Source organism: Myxocyprinus asiaticus, chromosome 12 (genome assembly GCF_019703515.2).
Source record: "Myxocyprinus asiaticus isolate MX2 ecotype Aquarium Trade chromosome 12, UBuf_Myxa_2, whole genome shotgun sequence".
Taxonomy (NCBI): domain Eukaryota; kingdom Metazoa; phylum Chordata; class Actinopteri; order Cypriniformes; family Catostomidae; genus Myxocyprinus; species Myxocyprinus asiaticus.
Window position 1 is genome coordinate 45,661,063 of NC_059355.1, and position 21,395 is coordinate 45,682,457.

The window sequence follows — 21,395 nt, forward strand, 5'->3', positions numbered from 1 at the left end:
AATACAGAACATCATAAACAGTGATATTCAAATACTGCAGGTCTCTTATTGAATGCTTTAACCAAACAGCTCTGAAATATTCACTAAAGCAATATTCCAAAAGCATTATGGAGATAAAGCTAGCATGCATTGGCTCCTTTTAATATTAGTGCATTCCATGGAACTGATGTAAACACAATTGCTTCTGACATAAACATGTATAAAAAATGGCATATTAATCATTAAGTAAGGGATAATCCATGGCTAGGTGTGCGTTAAACAATTTTAAATGCACGACGTGGAGGCAAAGAACCAAGGGTCATTAAATCTACAGCTCTGCCTATTCAGACACAGAGAAAAAGTTGGTCAAAACTGTGAATTTAAATGCACAATCCATAAATAATAATATTCACAGAACGTAGAGGGGTTGGCACTCCAGAGAAAATTTATTATTTAAATTTTATTCATTGCCATTTCCACATAAATGTGGAAAACCGACGTTAAAAACGTGGCATTGACAGTAAAAGTAGCACTTACTCTATGATAAGGGGAAATCCATTCAAAACACTCTGGAACCTGCGGATTTTGATCTCTGACACATCGGTATGGTATCCAGCAAGGTTGCGCGATTGACTGAATTAAGAATGAAATCGCGATTTGTCCTTGCATGGTAGCTCTTCATCGCAAAATGCTGCACGCATTTTGTAAACAAACAGCGCTTCTCCTTCAGCGTTTGAGTCAGAGATGTGTGAGTGTTAGGAGCCTCTAGTGGCTACTTCAGCACATCACATACACAACACATTACAGTTTAAATAATCTTGCATCTCCTTGCCGGACAGTGAAAGATGCATTTAATATGTCCTGATTTCCTTCTCTCACCCTCCGTACAAAACAAGCTGAATTCCATCATATTAGCTATGCTAATGAAAGTGGTAGGAAATGTTTTCAGTTGCTATAGCTCACTGTGCTTGCTCTGTAATGTTATGTTGCGCATTAATATCGAACAGTGATTAAAACTGACCGGAACTACCTGTGCATTCAATGGTTTGAGCCGCACGCATTCCAGCCAATCAGAATCGAGTATTCAAACAGACCATGGTATAAAGGAGTCATATTGTATATATACTGTATATATACAGTATCAACGGCATAGATTTGGCGGGGGTTCCTGTATGAAGCATTTACATGTTTCCAATTAAAATATTCATGTTTCCATAGATCATGGTATAAATATTAGGGGGGTTGCACTTATGTGTTTTGATTATGGGGTGGGGGTGGGGGGATTCCCCCTTGGATCTATGCCCCTGTACAGTATATATATATATATATATATATATATATATATATATATATATATATATATATATATATATATAATATTTTAATTAACTAATTCTAGTTTTAATATTTTGACCCAAATATAGTTGTTCCTTTGTGATCCTTAGAATAATACGTAGAAAACCTCAGTGATGAATGGCTAACACTTACTTATGGGTTGCTGGTTTGCTGTAGGGACTAATATAGTTTTTGTTGCCGCATCCTTCAATAACAGCTTCTCTGAAAATCCTGTATTATGTTGTGAGTTTTTCACAAAAAGATCCACTTCGAAATGTGCCATATAAACTGTTAAGATCAGTCTGAAATGATAGAGGGAAATTTTTTTTCCTAATGTTGGGATAATTCAGATGGATGCGCAGAGTGGCAGGTGCTACACACAGCCAGGAATAGCACAATTTTATTTTAAAGAATCAAGGAAAATGCGATTTTTTTTTTTTTTTTTTTTTTTGTGACAAGACCCATATGAATCCCATGAAATTGATATTGTGTTTTTGAATCTACTTTTAAGCATTACGTGAAAAACGCAAGTGGCATTATCTTATTCCAGACCAGTGCTCCATTGAAAAGAGATTTCCATAAGGTCCATATATGCTATGTCCTTATGTCAAATATAGTTCCTTATGGTAGACCAAGCTGAAAATAGACAGCTGTGATGATTCAGTGTGTAAGCATATGCATAGGCAGAGCTCAGCTATTACACAAAGTGTGGGATTATTTCTCCCTCGGTCAGCATTGCGATGGAGTGGTGCGGGGGTCGATCTTGCCTTTTAAAAGATCACTCGGACACTACTCAGTCCCAGACCATTAAACACACACACACACATGCACAAACACAGACAAATTGCTGTGTGGCTGCGCTCTTGCCCATCTACGTGGTTTCGATCAGCGACTGGCCTATACAGACATAAAGCAATTTGACATAAATAATAGAAGATTGGTACAGCAAGGTGATGTGATAGTATAAACCTGTACAATCATGTATATGTATATGTGTGTATATATATATATATATACCGATCAGCCACAACATTAAAACCACCTGCCTAATATTGAGTAGGTCCCCCTCGTGCTGCCAAATCTGAGTTATCTGAGTAACCATATCAGTTTTTACCAGTTATCAGTTCGAACCAGTCTGGCCATTCTCTTTTGACCTCTCTCGTCAGGTATTTCCTTCCACAAAACTGACGCTTTCTGGATGTTTTTTTTTTTATGTTTTTTTTTGGCACCATTCGGACCATATTATATATATATATATATATATATATATATATATATATATATATATATATATATATATATATATACATACACACACACACACACACACACACACACACACACACATACACTGTATATAGAGAGCGAGATCTAACAAAAAAGTACAGAAATAGTAACAACAAAGTTAATATATATAATACCATGTATAACCATGTCCTAAAAATGCATAATTTATTTATTTATTTATTTATTTATTTTTTTTTTTGTGGACATGCACTATTTTATTCTTTGAAGTATTGGTGTACCATGTAAATACCATGATACATGAATATGGTAACATGGTGTATATCAAAGTACCATGATATTACCATCTGATACATCAATTTACCATGGTAATAGAGTTTTTTGGACATATATGACAGTTATACTATATTCTTTGAAGTACCCTCGAGTACCTATTATACATGAATATAATAATAATTAAGTATTAGTTATTGAAAAGTACCATGGTGTATAAGTAACACGATATTAACATCTGATACCATCACTTACATGGTACCATGTCAATACCTTAACCCAGAGTTGTGGTTTATATTAAGGTTAGTTTGTAGTATAGTTATAATGAGCTTTCAATAAAACAACAGCAGTCTATGGTATGTCATTATATACAGTAGATGGCTAGTTAAACTTGTGTGTGGGTGTGTGTCTGTGTGTGCACACTTTTACTGCTTGTCAGCCAGCGCGCACGTAGCTTTCAAGCTTGAATGGATGAATTAACAATTTTATGATCTAATAAACTAGAGTGTCTCATTTACAGTCATTAGCTAAACTAAGCTGTCTGAAAACTTTGGCAGTTTGTTAAACAAACTACTCTTTTCTCAAGCTACAGAAAGATCGCTAAAGAGCATTTCATAGACAATCTTTTCTCTTTCTCTTTATCTCACTGTCTTTCTTTGCTTCCTCACCCTCCCTTTCTCCCATGTTGTTCTGTAAAGTCGCAGCACAGATGCATAGCATTTGTGTAACATCACCGTGGACATCACACTTTCTCCTCACACCAGAATGTCATCTGGTTTCAGGAATGATAATAAATCATGGAGAGCCCAAAAAATAATAAAGAGGCCACTTATGCTGCGAGCTCCTCGCAGTTCTACTCTATTAATATTTATGGCCACCTTCGCCCGGCGTGGCTCTCTTCACTTCGCTCTCTTTTATTAATATCATCAGAACAATGTCAGCAGGCAGCTTTAAAGGGCCATTGAGATGAAATGGCCTAAGATGGATGCCCTCACTGTATATGCATGCCGCAGAACCCATCGACTGTTTGCATCTGTTTTAGCACTGTCAGCCAGTCGCAAAACACATTCGCCATAACGGCCCATCTCCAAACTGTGCTTTTAATGCCTACAGAGAAGTCACAGGGTCGTTAAATATATGTATTTTGGTGATGCTTTAGAGATAAAGCGAGCAGTTTGGTGGCTATAGATCGCTTTTATGATACAGGAAGAATATGGGTGAGAATTTAGTAAGTGTGACTTAATTCAAAGTGGTGTGCCAAGGAATGATGGAGACTGATGCATGATTACATTAGCGGGTTCGTATCATCGTAAAGGTATTTACACGATTGCTTTAGCGGGTTCATATCATCATAGAGGTTTCCACAATGTGGTAATTTTTAAAGGTTATTTGTAAATTGTTAGAGTGAAAAATACACAAAAAAACTCAGGCTGGTACCTGATTACTAATGCTGATAAATGACTGCTGTAGCCAGTTCACATAATCGTGAAGGTTTGCGCAATGTGACAAATTTTAAATATTATTCATAATAAAAAAACAAACAAACTAATGACTCCTGTTGATACCCGATTACATTAGCTAGCTCATATCATTGTAAAGGTTTGCAAATATAATTACTAGGGCTGTCAATTAAACGCAGTAATTCAGTGCGATTAATTATATAAAAAATAACATGTTAAAAAAATTTACGCAATTAATCATGTGCCCGGACCGTAATAAGGAATATTCCTTCCGTCTGGGCAATTCAAGCATGGAGTACCACCTGTTTTCTCCGGGGGACAGTAAGCGAAACTCTCTGTATAGGCAACACGCAGCTGATACAGAGAACAAACCACATTTACCGAGAGCAGACAACAAAAGATGAGAACACGTTCTTGTGTTCAAACACAGCTTGATGGAGCGCAAATCCCAAGGGGGGAATCTCAAGACGTGTTTTTCTAAGTTGCAAACTTCGTTTAACTTGACACAGCGACCTAAAAACGGTATGTTTATGAGGCGACGCAACCGAGACGCTCCAAAATCGTCTGTGTGACGCATGTGTACACTGATGCGTCCTTAGAGAAGATCTCGGGCTGACAGACAAATAACTGTAGGTCAATATAACTGATAGGCTTATGTTCAATAATATGGAAATAAACAATATATTGCATTCTATAAGCCACTTTTTGAATAGTCTTTTTTAATGCTTCACTTGTGTGCCAAAAGTATGTAATGCATTTTAATTACCTGTACTATAATTTTTTATAATATATATATATATATATATATATATATATATATATATATATATATATATATATATATATATATATAATTTATAATTATTTAATATATATTGAATTATTATTATTTGAGGGGCTTTCTCAGCAAATATTTATGCATGCAGTTAAGTGCGATTAATCGGAAAACCATGTAATTAATTCGATTAAAATTTTTGATTAATTGACAGCCTAATAATTACTTTACCTGGTTCATATGGTAAAGGTTTTTGCAAATGTAATGGTAGCTCGCTGGTACGTGATAGCTGTGCCATGTGTAAACCTCACTCTCCTGGGCTTAAGAGACGCACTAGCGACTGAGGCTAGTGGCCTTGACTTTTCTAGCCTTCTTGTTAGTGTGTCCGACTCCCATGCCAGGGATCGGCGGTTCGAATCCCGCTCGGGGCGGCTCGAGGAGGACCGGCGACACAAAGATGCAATGTGAAAAACACAAAAACATAACCTATTTAGTATATTAGTCAAATTTGTATCATAAAGGTTTGCATAGAGGCAAATTATAAATTACAAAGGTTATTTGTAAATCATTAGCATGAAAAATGCTGTTAGGCTTACCATTGTAAAGCCAAAGTGTCAAATTTATTTGTAAATCGTTAGCGTGAAAAATGTGCCAATAGCGTAGGCTGATACATGATTTCTTATTTGTATTGTCATAACATTTTGTGCGAAGTAGCAAATTTGGAAGGTTATTCGTAAATTGTTAGCATGAAAAATACGCTATTATTTTAGGCTGTGACTTGATTAATGTAGCGGGTTTGTATCATTATATAGGTTTACACAAAGTGGCAAATTTTGAATGTTATTTGTACATTACCATGAAAAACACACTGACTCATGAAAGATACATTTCAGGAGAACGATGAGAAGCAATGAGCACAGTTGGGAAGCAGACGGCCACAAAGTCCCTAATTGACAAGTTTAACTTTACTTGCATGTCATCACCGATATTACAGTTAATCAAATTGCCATTAACAGATACCATCTGGTCTTTATTATCTGCTCTGACTGCGAGTGCTATCCTAGCTTGCCGTGTGTCATCTCCTCTTGTCTTTAACTGCGAAGAATCTGTCCGCAGAGACATCACAATCAAGACGCGTTGATGACAAGGCCTCATTTTGGAGTACCAAATACGTGATTTGTTCGCCAAGTGCTCATGTTGTCTCTTGTCCTCCTCTTTCTTTCTGTCGCTGTTTGTCTTATAACAGAGGACAGTGTTACAATATGTCTGTGAAACACCCACTATATTCATCCATTTATTTTCCGTCCATACACACACTCCTACCCAAACAGGCACACACACATACTCATCATTCATTGTTCTTTTTCACATTCAGACTTTTTTTTTTTTTCACTTGAAGGGAAGCCAGTTGTGCAGTTTATACATTTTATTTATTGTTTAATGTTAATTTTGCACTGATTTAAAGGAATAGTTCAGCCAAAAATAAAAAGTTTTGTTGTTCTAAACCTGTATGCCGTTATTTCATACAGACATCAAAGATACACCAAATTTGACAGGATCCCCCCCCCCCCCATATAAAGTTTTACAAATATTTCTGGAAATTAACAAATATGAAGGTAATTTACAAAGCCTATATCTTGAGCCATACAATCTTAAGTAGCACAAATTCTTATTCAGTATAAAGCTATGAATTACTCTCTTTTCTAGATTAAATAAAACATTATGTGTTATCATTAGCACTTAAGACACTGGCTAGTTTCCCATACTTTATCATTAGCTGTCTCGTTTCTTTTTTTTTTTTTTTTTACAATAACAATTACTAATCAATATGTTTGTCCTTTTATTTTATTTTGTCCTTATCTTGCTGCTTCAGAAGAAATGCGTATTCCTACTCTTATTACCTGTAAGTAGCATTAAATCCAGAATATCTATAATATCAACCACCCCTGTTACATTTATATGCTTTCCTATTAACATTTTCAGTACGTTTAAATATTTTTAGACCGTACAATTTAAAACTTCATCTCACAAAACATCAGAAGAGAAGAGTCTGAGACTGAAAGAATTAAATAAATGAAAATCACATATGTTAAATGACAATTAATCTTATGCCTATACAGTAAGTCTCTCAACTTTGCCATGGTGAACAAAGCTTTTTGAAACTAAGACATTTTTTATTTGGAGTAAGCACTTTATTCAGTTTTACATTTTACAGTTTTAACATCACAATACTTCAATTTTTCAGGCAAACACAGTACATGTCAACTCACAATCTGTCCTGCTGTATGTACTGTATGCCTAAAACTTTTTTGTTGGATCAATATAGTAGCAATCCTGCAGTCATAAATTGTCCTCAACTGAAGGTAAATTGATGTTGCTCCACAATAACCTTATTATTATCATCGACTATTGCTAGTTTGCTTCAAGTCCCTTTGGATTGCAGACTCCACCACTACAATATTACTTTTCCATTACGCCTAAACTATGCACTGTTACCTCGACTGTTATTCCTGACTCAGCATTTTACACCGTGGGATTGTTTAATTTGCTCTCTGCGCGACAGAGCCTAGCTGCAGGATGTTTACCTCATGCGTTAAAGTATTTGAAAGCTCAGAATCACAGTCTGACTCGTATGTGCACTCTCACAGCTCTCTCTCCTTGCTCCTGAAATATAGATGAAAGTAAGAACACAGCCAGAGGAGCTCTTTCAAGAGTCTATCATGTGAGAGGGCATAGACAAACAGCTACAGGCTAAAGGGTGGGGGGGGGGGGGGTGGGGGGGGTGTTATGGTTAGGAGGCACTCCGCCCACTGGACTGATGGCGAAACAATCAACATTGCCCCGCCTAAATATACAGGTGCCCCACCAAAGTTGGCATCCTAGTACCGGCCCTGCTTTTAAGTATATTAAGACAGTCATGTGTGAGAGTGTGTGTATGTCTCTATACAACTTCCTCCATTTACTGTAACTTTTAGCTCAATCAAGTTAGATATCTTTATTAATGAACATTTGGTGAGTTTAATGCATGAATGGAGAGAAAGAGTGAGCACAGAATGTTTTTCCTGAAAAAAAATAAAATTAAAAAAATACAGATTTGCCTTATTTCCCTATCTCTCCATTATACTTCTGCTCTGTCTCTCTCTTGCTCTTTTACAATATGCCATTAACAAAGTTGGTGCTATAAAGACTGTTTATGATGTCCTAACCATAGAATCGCCTTAACTTTTAATGAAGTGCTGCTCTGACATTCATTAAATATGGATTATCTATAGTTTATTGCCACTTACAATATGTCCAGAATTTGGCATGCCAAATGAGAGCCATTATTCCTTGCATTCAGTGGGTTTTATTATTTGATGGCTGTGTATTATAAAATGGTCATTTGACCTTTAGGGTACATTGAGGAGAGAGCTGATTGGCTGGTGATTTAGACTGTTTTCTGCTGCCTTTATTGTACAATTATGGATGTTAGCTAACAAATCATGGATTTTTCCTGAGGTAATGAAAATTATCAGGGGCCTCATTTATAAAGACGTTCGTAGAATGATCTTAAATGTGAATGTATGACAATTTCTTACATGTTCCTACGAATGATTTATAAAATGTCTGTATGCGCAAAAAATGTTCCTAAATGCATCCCACTTCATAAATCACAACAAAATTGCTCAAAAAACATTCATACTCATGCTTGTCAGTTGACGTACGCATAAATACATTCTCACGTCAGTTTCTGCCTTTTTCCACACTTTTGATGTAGGATCAAGTCCATGAAATTTAGGATAAAATCTGAAAGTATGTGTGTTTTATAAATGAAGGTGTGTAGGCTTGTGTTTTTAGTGTTTTTGTCCTTACAATCAGTTTAGTTCCATGAAGTGATGAATTTCCGTGTGAAAAAGTCAAAAGGTAATGCAGGACTTTTTTACTTTTAGCTTCCTTTCTCTTGAATCATTTACACAGCTTTGATAACATTGACTTCATAGAATAACACTGATTAAAACACAGTTTACTGGACACAATCTCAACATTTTACAGCCATATTACATATAGAATCAGATATTTGTTGAAAATATTGAATCCAATTTTTGAAGCATCAAGCAAAAACATTAATTGAGATTAAACATATCAGGCAATAAAAAGAATGTCAACTTTTCAAAGCGCGTCTCGAGACACCTGTGTTCTGTTTAATGCATTGCACTTTGCTGTATTTTGTAATGCAAAAATGTGTTCACAAGAATGCATAAACAGCAAATAAACAGTGTTAATGGTATTCTCTGTTTGATACAAATTAGTTTGTTCATTCTACAGTATTTCTATAGTTACACTGATATGTGACTAGTTAATTGAAAAGAAGGCCCCTCGATTATTGGTCCTTTATTCTGAGGCCTCTGCTATGAATAATTTTTATCCTCTTTTGAACAGCTGCTAAAGACCCGTGTTACTGGATTTATTTATTTATTACCATGAACTTCAACATAGGTAAAATGGCCCCAATTTTAAAGGTTGACCTGAGGAAGCTAAAAACTTTAATAGTTTTCATAGATTCCTTTTCCAGATTCCCAGCAGAGAAAATAACACAACATGAAGTTATTTTCAGCTGGGCCCCTTCATAGAAGGGAGCACGTATTGAGGTCAAACTGTGCTCTGTTGAACCTAGAAAATCAAACGGACATTTTATTGGGATAACTCCAATCCACTGCTGACAATAATACCTTCCTTCAAGTTCTGTTCACTGAAATGCAGTGGGACTCGAGCTTATGAACAGCCAGACAAATCAACACATCAAAGACCAGCAAAACCTTGCTGAAGACCAGCATAAATGGTCACCAGCATTTGTTGTGATATCTGAACCACTGCCCATTGCAACAGCAACATAATGCCTCTTTTTAGAGGAATGCTCCTAAAGTTTTGAGTTTACACCATAGGCCGTATCTAGGACAGAGTGCATTGAATCCTGCTCAGTAGCCTTAAAGTGTCCATTGGCTTTGTTCTACATGGCAAGGTTATGAGTTTTCTCTCAATTGATTTCACTAGGTATGTGAAATTATTATTTTTTTTATTTATTTATTTTTATCTCTGGCATATATCACTGCAGAATATTATAAATCTCAGATCCCTATACTAAAAATATGACTTCCTGTCTTGTATGTGCCTAGTGTCTGTCTGTATTTCTCTTGTGTATCTTGTGTTAACGTCAATTTTACAGTGGTGTTTTGGCAATGCTTTGGTTCAGTGCTCTTAAGCTGCTGTTCATTTCCATTTCTAATTTAACACTAACAGTGGCATTGGTAGTTGTGATGTACCACAACCGATTTTATTTGTCCAAACCAAATACTGTAATCATGTAATTCATTCCCACCTTTAATTCTGTACTTGAAAAACTGTGAAGTGCACAGCAGTTTGCAGTAGCCCAAAGCATTTCCCAAACACTGAAACGTTTCCTCTTTACAATGTGTATAAACTTGTACTGTTGTGAATGGATTTAAAGGAAACTGGCTAAAAAACAGAAGGAGACAGCCAGCAGTAGTACGCAAAGAGAGATGGGACCCGTAGGCACAGCAGATAAAAGCACTGGGAAAGTCAGCACCCTACACAAGGACGACCCATTCTCCACCAGCAATCAGGACCTCAATGGATTCTGTAAGTTCAGCTGATAGTACACTGTAACCTTGTCATTTATCTGCGCTGTTTTCCATATAATCTCTGTTTATTTCAAATATGTGCAGAATTGTGTTGTCCTCTGGTAAGTATGTGTGTGAAAGAGGAAAGTTTTTAAATGACAAATAACAAACAAATAACAAACAAACAAATTGATGAATGAGCAAATTAATATATGAGTGAATGATTAAACAAATGGATGAACAAACAAATTAATGAACTGATGAATGAATGAATGTGTGAATTAATGGAAAACGAATGAATGAATGAACAAATGCTGTATGTATATATGAATGAATGAATAAACCAATAAAATAATAACTGATCAAAAAAATGAAGAATTGGAAAATTAATGAACTACAAGCATGAATGAGTGAGTGAGTGAGTGAGTACATGGATGGATGGATGGGTGGGTGGATGGATGGGTAGATGGATGGATGGATGAGTCACTGAGTGGATGGATGGATGGATGGATGGATAAATGGATGGGTGGATGGGTGGTTAGATGTATGAATAAAAGAATAAATTAAAGAATGTGCAAACATGACTGAACTAACAAAATAATAAATGAACAAACTAATATGAATACATTAATGAACGAACTAACGAAAGAATAAATTAATTTATAAATGAATATATGAGCGAACAAATGACTGAATAAAATAATGAATCACTATGAATAAACTAACAAAATAATGTATGAATGAACAAAGGAATATAAAAAGCAGTGAATGAACAAACAAACAAAGAATCCTCAGTTTCCCTCTGGGGATGAATAACGTAGTATCGTATCATAATGAATGAACAAACAAACTAATAAATGAAGCATTGATTGAACAAACATGAGTGAATGAACGAACAAACAAACAAAAATCTTTAATTATATAAAGTTAGCAAGCAACAGTCTCTGTTGTTTCAAGACATTTCTACACAGTTTCCCTTTGGAGAACTTCTTGCTCTTTCTGCTTGACCAGATGTGCCCAAACTTGTTCCTGCAAAAGGCCAAAAATCAAACTTGATTGAGGGCCATGTGCCGAAAGTAAATGTTGCACTATAACAAAAAAATGTCTGGTAACCTAATGACTCTGTCATTCTTTTATGTCAAATACTTTAATTTAAACAATTAATTCAATTTTAAAATGGCACGTTTCAATAATTACAAAGTTGCATGATCTCTACATTGCATAATGTGCAATGTTAATGAAACAAAATTTTTTTTTTTTTTTTTTTTTTTCTCATTCACATATTTCCAAATATTTTGGCTATTAAATTAACATAGCCTACAAAACTACTGCACCGACACAGAGTAGATGATATTGATCTCCATATTTGGAATGAGGAGCTTATATATATATATATATATATATATATATATATATATATATATATATATATATATATATATATATATAAACAACAACAACTTAGCACTTCATGCCAATTGAATAAAACAATGCAAAAATAAACATTTAACAATGAACATCAGAGATATGATTCATACACCAAAAGTGGTTAATGTTCTGTAAAATTATTATTGTATCATTAATAAAGTTTTATTTAACATCAAGGCAATTTAACACATCCAGATATTTATTTATTTATTTATTTTGTTAATATTATTATTTACTACATTGTAACATTTGGTATTTTTAGCACGGAAGCGAACTGATGCGGAGCGTGAGAAGCAGACAGAGTGCCCGTCTTTGCGCGTTTATGGCGCGAGCATCCGCCACTGACACTGCAACATCTGCACCACGGACGAAACGAAACAAATGATAATGATTGATATATTTGGAACTATATCCGATTGCAAGGGATTTTTTTTTTGTTGCCCATAACCCCCATTAATTTCCGACCCTGGATGGAACTAGTGATGGAAATGAGAGATGTAACAGGTGTTTAAATCTTTCTTCACCATGCAGCTGGTACATTACACAAAGCATTTTTGCTATTTCTGTCTTTCTTGCAAATGTGCTGCATTATGACTAATGAGGGAGCGTCAAGATATGAAAGGCATTCTCTGTCAAAGCTCTGTTAACAGCTTTGTTGATTATGAACAGGAACGATATAGTTTTATTGCGTCACTCACGGAGACGCTGTATAATGTCATTTGCATGTGGAATTAACAGGTTTAGAAAGGTTTATACATCTATAAAATATTAAGTTCAGTAACTACGCGACAAAGCGCATGCTCACACTAAGTTTAACAAGTGCTCAAAAGCTCTGATGACAGCTGCAAGAGAGAGAGAGAGAGAGAGGGAGAGACAGAGCTGATTTACTTGCTCAGCTTCTGGAATTACAGTTTGATACAAAAACAAGTTTATTGATTTGATTTTGATTCTGTATCTACTGGTTACTAATTAATAATACAGTTGCACTGTAAATTGAATAAAAATGTATGGGAATTTTCTGCATTATGAATGTGGAACTTGCAGGTATGATTAAAATTGTGCACAAAACCCGCAATCTCGTGCCGAATTTCAGGCCCTGCAAACTGTATTATATTAAAATATCAAAGTTTCCCTGGTTCCCCTCCTTTATGATTTCATTATAAAAAAAATAAATAAAAAAAACATTATTCTGCAATCTTCTAAATTAATGCAATGAAATTCTGCATCAATACAATTTTTTTTTTCTCCCAAAGTTTTCCCTCTTGTCATGTACAGCAAGGCGGGCCAAATCAAAGGTCAACACGGGCCAACTTTGGCCCACAGGCCCTGGTTTGGGCATCTCTGTGCTAGACACATAGGCCAAAGTACACAGGTCATATAGCAGCCACACTCTCCAGATACCACAATCTTCTGAAGCACTGCGGTGTGTTCGCTAATCTCTCAGTCTTTACTGCAGTCACGCAAACTAGTGGCTGCACAAGCCACTAGCATGCTGATGAGCGCAGAAATCCCTAAAAGGGGTCAAAGAGAGTCAACAATCTGTCGTTTTGCTCAACGTAACAATTTTCCATGATTTTCAATACAAACCATCCATCAAGAAAACCAACGGCCACTGTCTCACACCTGCCATTCAGAAATCCAAGCTCTGACCACCATTGAGAGCTGTTCTGTAACCACTGAATCATTCTACATATCAAGAGGCTTCACTATTGACGTTCTGGTTTAAGAGGCGCAGAGGAGAAGAATAGTGAGTGGCATTTGGACTTGCTGTTTTTTCATTATCTCGCTTTCATTCTCAGTTTTAAGTGGGGTCTGGCATGCTGTGAAGGGGCTGTAATTAGGACGGGCCTTTCTGAGTCGCTTTCTGCACAAAATGTCACTGTGGCCTTTGTGTACTAAATAATTTGAATGAGCCTAGAAAAGATGAGAGAAAGAGCAGCATACAGAGAAAGAGAGAGAGAGAGAAAGAGAGAGAGAGATGTAACATTATGCATAATAATCACATTTATTTCATTTAACATCAACACTGATTGACCAGTTGTTCTGCAAGCTTAGTTTTTCCCAGTCCTTTTGAATGAATGCCATTGGTCAGAGTGGATCTGCAAATGAAGATTATGTATGTGTTTATTTGGAATATTTCATGCATCACGTAATTGGAGGCTGTTATTGCATCTGTTGCTCATCTAATGGTCCAAGACTTGCAATAGTGGAAGCTTTTTATTATAGACATGAATCTCAGCTCTGGAAAACAATCAAGTGCTCAGCCCAGTTCATAATTGCTGTTTGTGAGTAGTTCTTTTAAAAAATAGTGTGAAATGCATTGTGAATCACAACTACTAACAGAGACTTTTAGCCAACACTTTATAAAGATTACCTAGCTTTTCTGTATTGTTGCTTGGCCACCACTTTTCTGCACGCGTAGTTTCTGAATTGGCCTTTATACCTCATATTGTAATTGTCTTTTTTTTCTAATTTATATCCAAGTCTTCCTATCATATGCTACACAGTTACAATCACTCCTGACTTTTATATCAGGAATTTTCTTTTTGATGAAAATTCAGCACAAGATGAAGATATAGAGATCATACACATGGCCTACACACTCAGCATTTCAGCTCTATTACCATTTAAATGAACACAGAGACACCTGCCTCTAACCTTCTACGGTTCCCTCATTCAGACGCTTTAGATCTCACCCCACTGGCCCTTGAGCTTTTGCTGCCAAAGCAGTTTTTGCTCCATCGAGAGCAGAGTTCATTATGTTCCAGTAGCATACACGTATAGAGATATAAAGTGATAGGTGATTAAAATGGAAAGTGAAAGGGATATGGGCTATAGCAGAGTAGGGTAAAGGAGGTTTACCAGAGTGTGTGATGCCCTTTGAGTAAGTTTTGAGAAAGGATTGCCTTGTTTTCTTGGTTACTCACATGGGTTTCATTTTGTTTACAATTAGTACATTAGTAGTGCATTAGACTATAGTGTCACAAACTCTGAACATCTGTCTGTGAGTGTATGTGTGTTTATTGCAAGTCCACATACAGTATAATACAGTGGTGGGCAGTGCATTATAAGTCTAGGCCTTCAGTGTGATTCATGCCATTAAGAAAACACAGTTTCACAATGAATAAGACACCCTATGCCTTTGGGCATCATACATTATGTCGCAGCTAACTAATAATACCAATTGACATTTTAAAAACATGTCCACACACGAAAGCCAGAACTTGAAATGACACTTAACTTTTGTCTCCCGAACAGACATTCAAAAATCATAATTTTTCATATGAATCTACCAAGGAGGTCTATAATACCTGGAAAAATCTATCTAATAATATTTGCGATTTAAATGTTGCTTGCAATGAATTTCATTTCGTCAGGGAACACGGTTATGCTGCGTTCCATTCAAGTTGGATGTTGGATATTCCTACTTGATATCTCCGACCATAAATGTATTCTATTCCCTGATATTCGGAAGATGACGATTAAGGAAACAAAACTGCAATGCTTCCGTTATCTTAGCAGGGGTTTGACTCTCATTAGAGATGTCTCCTAGCAACCCAACTGTTAAATAATGTTGCAGCACTAGCATTTGTGCTTTAGGTGTATGATTATCAAAAGAGATTATAAAGTTTTATACACCTGTTTCTGCTGGCATTTGTTAAACAAGCTTCAATATCCTGTAATGTGGAAACTAACTCAATTATCGATATTTCTTAATAAAGTGAATGTTTATCACTTACTTTGTATATCTCATTGAGTGTCGACATGTTTGTGTGACATCATGCCCCTGCATCTCGGCGAAATCGGAGTTGAGAATTTCTGCACAAGCCTACAAGTTGTAATTCTGACTTCAAGATGCATTCCATTGCACTTTTCCTAGTAGGAAGTTGTAAAATCTGACTTTCCGAGTTGAATGGAATGCAGCACTTCTTTTCAAAACTTGATCCGACACTGAATACTCAAGCAGCCAAATTTATACTTAGAAAACTCCTGTTCCCTATCTGTCACTCACTCGACATTGTGTCAACGTAGTGACACTAGGGGTCACTCTTGGGAGCCCCAAACACCTCTGATCTTTTTTATAAAAGGCCAATGAGAATTGGCGAGTGGAATTTGCATGCCACTCCCCCGGACATACGGGTATAAAAGGAGCTGGTATGCAACCACTCATTCAGATTTTCTCTTCGGAGCCGAGCGGTTCTATTCATTGAGCTGAATTCATCCGCCGAGTTCATTCACCTCTCTCTGCTGGATCTTACGGCGCATTTCAGCGGCTTCTCCCCCTCTGCATCTGTGGTTTGCAGAGAACACCCCTGGGCGCTTCAGCAGAACATTTAAAAGAGTATATTCTAAAATAGTATATTTTCTTTCTGAAAGAACGGCACACACGGATCGTCTTTTTAAAGACGAGTCTTTTTAAAGATGCCTTTCCATTTGTGTGTTATTCCTGGTTGCGGTCGTTATCTCTCTGCTTCCGACGGCACGATCGCTGTCTTACGTGACTGGGCACCGCCCACGTGGAGACATCGTTTGTGGATGGATCATGTCCTCATTGCGAGAACATGACCATGGCAACATTGCGGTCGCGGCTTGCATTCGTAAGAAAGCAAGCCACCCCAGCGGCTCCCCACCTCGGTCCTTCAACCTACAGGTATGAGGCTGTGCCGGTTATCACTGGTGGCAATTTGTGGACCTCAATGGGACCACCTCCACCAGGTATCCCCCCACGGACCTCCCAGTCCCCAGCACGCTCGCTTGCCCCAGTCGTGTGCTCAGACGAGACCGCCGGCTCATCTCAGGGCAAGTTCGATCCCTCGTTCAGAGCCCGGGAAGAGGATGAGTGATCGAGCACAGCATCGGAGAGCGGGCTCGTCCAGTCAGACGCAGAGGCTTTGACTGGGCTTCCTCCTTCGGGAATGGTCGCCCATTCCCAGGCTGACACGGAAATGACGGACATGCTTTCCCGGGCGGCTCGATGATTGGTTCCTGGGCTCCCATTCCTTTCTTCCCGGAAGTGCATGAGGAGCTGACAAGATCATGGGAGGCACCTTTTACTGGTCCTGATCTTTCAGCTCCCTCGCTCTCGCTACCCTCGATGGCGGAGCGGCCAGGGGGTACTCGGTGATCCCCCAGGTGGATAAGGCGATCACGGTGCACTTATGACCGCAGAGCACCGCTACCGGGCGCGGGCGCCCGAAACTCCCGTCCAGGGCCTGTAGGGTTATGTCGTCCCTGACGGCTAAGACCTACAGTGCTACTGGGCAAGCCGCCTCCACCCTGCACGACATGGCTCTCCTGCAAGTACACCAAGCCAAGGCTTTAAAAGAACTGCACGAGGGTAGTTCTGACCTGGGATTGATGCAGGAACTGGGCTTGGCGACCGACCTCACTCTTTGGGTGACGAAGGTCACGGCACGGTCTCTCGGGCAGACGATGTCCACCCTCGTGGTCCAGGAGCGCCACCTTTGGCTCAACTTGGTTGAGATGCGAGAGGCTGACAAGGCATGGTTCCTTGATGCCCCCATCTCCCAGTATGGCCTATTCTGCGACACCGTCGAGGACTTTGCCCAGCAGTTCTCGGCAGTGAAGCAGCAGATCATGGAGGTCATACGTCACATCCTGCCCCGGTGCGGCGCAAGACCCCGCACCCCGTCTGCTCATCGCCAAGGGCGTCCTCCTGCTGCAATGACATCGGCTCCACCGCAGCCCGCTCCCATGGCCCGGCACCGGCGTAGAGCCCAGCGCAGGAAGCAGATGCCACCTGTCTCACGGCCAGCTGCTAAGAACCCACTTCGAAGCGCCCCTGAGACGGGCGACCCAGGGGCAAGGAGACCTGCTACACTGGAGCTGGTAAGCAGACCACTCCATCCCCTGGTGGAGGGCCGGGAGGAGAATCTTTTGTTTTGTTTTCATTTAATTGCGCCACATGCCCAAGAGGCTGCGGTACCCAAAAGTTCAGCAAAAGAGCAGTTTCCTTGTTCCCTGGGTCACATGTCCGGTGTGCACGGCCGTCATCATGACCACCGTCCACCGTCTCATCTTTTCAGGTATGGCGCTCCAGCGACAGTGCCCCTGCCCCTGTGCGCCCAGCTGTGGCACAAACACGCCCACATGAGGTTGGATCCGGTGGACTACGGGGACGAGACTCCTCCTCTCCCCCTTCAACCAATCTTATGGTGGGTGGCAGGAGCCAGGTAAGTGCTTCGATGTCCCTGGACTCAGCATGGCCACGGGGTTCGGATCCCCTCGATGTGGCACCTCGATCTCCGCCCCGCTGCGAGGCCCCACCCGCCGGTACGTCTGACTTAATCATTTCCTTGGTCCCCCTCGCCCAGAGTTTGGGCACGTGGCTCGCACTTTCCAACCCGTCGCGATGGCTGGTCTGGACCGTCCGACTCAGCTACACAATTCAGTTTGCCAGGGGCCCGCCCAGGTTCAGTGGCGTCCGCTTCACCTCGGTGAAGGGCGAGAATGCTGCTACCTTGCGTGCGGAGATCGCTACCCTTCTACGCAAGGGCGCGATAGAGCCTGTCCCTCCAGCCGAGATGAAGAAAGGGTTCTACAGCCCTTACTTCATCGTACCAAAGAAGGCGGTGGGTTGCGATCAATCCTGGACCTGCGAGTACTGAACCGGGCTTTGCACAGACTCTTGTTCAAGATGATGACGCAAAAGCGCATCCTAGCAAGCGTCCGGCATCAAGATTGGTTCGCGCGGTAGACCTGAAGGATGCGTACTTCCACTTCTCGGTCTTACCTTGACACAGACCCTTCCTGCGGTTTCCCCTCGCGTCTTCATGAAGGTCGCAGAGGCAGCCCTTGCCCCGCTATGGGAAGTGGGCATCCGCATCCTCAACTTTCTCTACGACTGGCTGATCCTAGCTCACTCTCGAGAGTTACTGTGCACACACAGGGACCGCGTGCTTCGGCACCTCAGCTGACTGGGGCTTCAGGTCAACTGGGAAAAGAGCAATCTCTCTCCAGTTCAGAGCATCTCTTTTCTCTGTTTGGAGTTGGACTCAGTCTCGATGACAGCGTGCCTCACAAATGAGCGTGCACAGTCGGTGCTGAACTGTCTGAAGGCATTCAGACAGAGAGCAGCAGTTCCACTGAAACACTTTCAGAGGCTCCTGGGAAATATGGCATCCTCAGCGGCGGCCACACTGCTCTGGTAGATGCATATGAGACCGCTTCAGCACTGGCTTCACACTCGAGTCCCGAGATAAGCATGGCACCATGGGACACATCGCGTGACCATCACGCCGGTCTGTAGCCACCTCTTCAGCCCTTGGGCCGACCTGGCATTTCTACGGGCAGGGGTTCCCCTAGAGCAGGTCTCCAGGCGTGTCGTGGTTACAACAGATGCCTCCAAGACGGGCTGGTGCACTGCATGCAACGGGCACACAGCCGCCAGCTCCTGGACTGGCCTGCGGCTGCATTGGCACATCAACTGCCTAGAGTTGTTGGCAGTACTGCTCACTCTGCGGAGATTTCGGCCGTTGATCCAGGGCAAGCACGTGTTGGTCCGGACGGACAACACAGGGACAGTAGCATACATCAACCGCCAAGGCAGTCTCCGCTCCCATTGCATGTCACAACTCGCCCGCCATCTCCTCCTCTGGAGTCAGCAGCGCCTCAGGTCGCTATGAGCCACTCACATCCCGGGCGACCTCAACACCGCAGTGGACGCGCTGTCACATCAGGTTACCCTCAGGGGAGAGTGGAGACTCCACCTTCAGGTGGTCCAGCTGATTTGGAGTCCATTCAGTCGAGCACAGGTAGACCTGTTTGTTTCCCGAGAATCCTCCCACTGCTCGCTTTGGTACGCTCTGACCGAGGCACCTCTCAGTATAGACGTGTTGGCACACAGCTGGCCCCCTGGACTACACAAGTATGCGTTTCCCCCAGTGAGCCTACTTGCACAGACCCTGTGCAAGGTCAGGGAGGACGGGGAGCAAGTCATCCTAGTAGCACCCTACTGGCCCACCCAGACATGATTCTCGGATCTCACACTCCTCACAACAGTTACGGAAGTTACGAAAGTAACCATGATGTTGTTGCTATAACAATGCAAAAAGCACTTACCGATTTGCTTGAAGTGAAAATCAGTCCTCCTCTCCTGATTAATAAATTAAGCAATCACACGGTCATGCAGAACATGTTTTTAAATTCATAAGGATCTTTTTCTCAATGGCGATAGTGGCAGTAATGACAATCGACTCGTCAGCAAGATCTCGTGCTCTTCACTTTAGAATTACATCACTTAAAGTGTGATTGCGTCACTCAAGGCCAGCTAGAATGCCTCAACCGGGACATATCCTAAAGATCACACCCACCAAGAACAAATAAATCAATCTGATTGGCTGATGAATCTGACAATCTGACTTTAGTTGCCCATTCATTTGCACTGTTGAGGGATTCTGTGAAAATTCTCGAAAATGACAATCGGACAAGTAGGCCTGTTTATCAGCAAAATATGGTCAAACATAGGATTGGCCGATATCATTAAATATTCCGCTCAGCTATGTGTAATTGCTGTATGTTCAAAATTGTTAATTGCAGTTTTGATGCTCCTGTTTAACTTGTACAGACCATACACCAGTGATTTGTTTATTCTGTACGGATGAATATTCTGTGTATGAGTTTATTGTCTAATGGCTTTCCTCTCTCTCCTTTACAGCCTCCTCGTCTCCATGCTCCTTCTCTATTCAGGGTAAAGCCCTCCAGAGTAAAACCCTCCTCAACTCTTACTACTCAGGTATGCTACTTTCTATATATTCAATTGATTAGCATATCAGGGCTCTTCATCTACTTTCTTGTGGGGGCCAGATTATCCAGATGAAAACTTGGCAGAGGTCAAAAGAAATTTCAGTATTCATTTTAGCTAGCACTTTCATTTCAAGTAACATGTTACTTAAAAAACACCTTTAATATTGTGCATTTATTCATATTAAAATAGTCACAGGTCTGGCCATAAATTCCTTCATAAGATCTGGCTGAAAAACAAACATGACTTATACTCTTAACTAACAAATAAGTTTTGATCAACTTTAAAACAAACAAACAAACTAACAAACAAACAAAAAATATAATAAACATAATAATCATTTTAACATTTTAGGACTGTTGTTTACAAATTATGAAAACTGAGGAGAAACATTTAGATCTGCTAAGCCCTCTTACAATATCAACTTACATATGAAAACAAAGGACATATAAAAATGTAATGTTTACTTAAGAATGTGTTTAAATTCAATTTTCTTTTTGAAAAAAAAAAAAAAGAGA

General features: G+C 39.8%; 1 protein-coding gene across 5 annotated transcripts in view; it reads left to right on the forward strand.

Moving 5' to 3' along the window:
- The window catches only part of LOC127448891 (receptor-type tyrosine-protein phosphatase T-like), a 363,972-nt gene that overhangs the window by 267,803 nt on the left and 74,774 nt on the right, over nt 1–21,395 (forward strand). For 4 of the 5 annotated variants that reach the window (XM_051711804.1, XM_051711805.1, XM_051711807.1 and 1 more), the window contains 2 exons: nt 10,553–10,704; nt 20,791–20,868. In XM_051711804.1, the coding sequence (XP_051567764.1) occupies nt 10,553–10,704; nt 20,791–20,868 (230 nt within the window). Of the gene's footprint in view, nt 1–6,940; nt 6,971–10,453; nt 10,463–10,552; nt 10,705–20,790; nt 20,869–21,395 lie in introns of all 5 variants that reach the window. The other variant, XM_051711808.1, reaches the window with a different exon arrangement.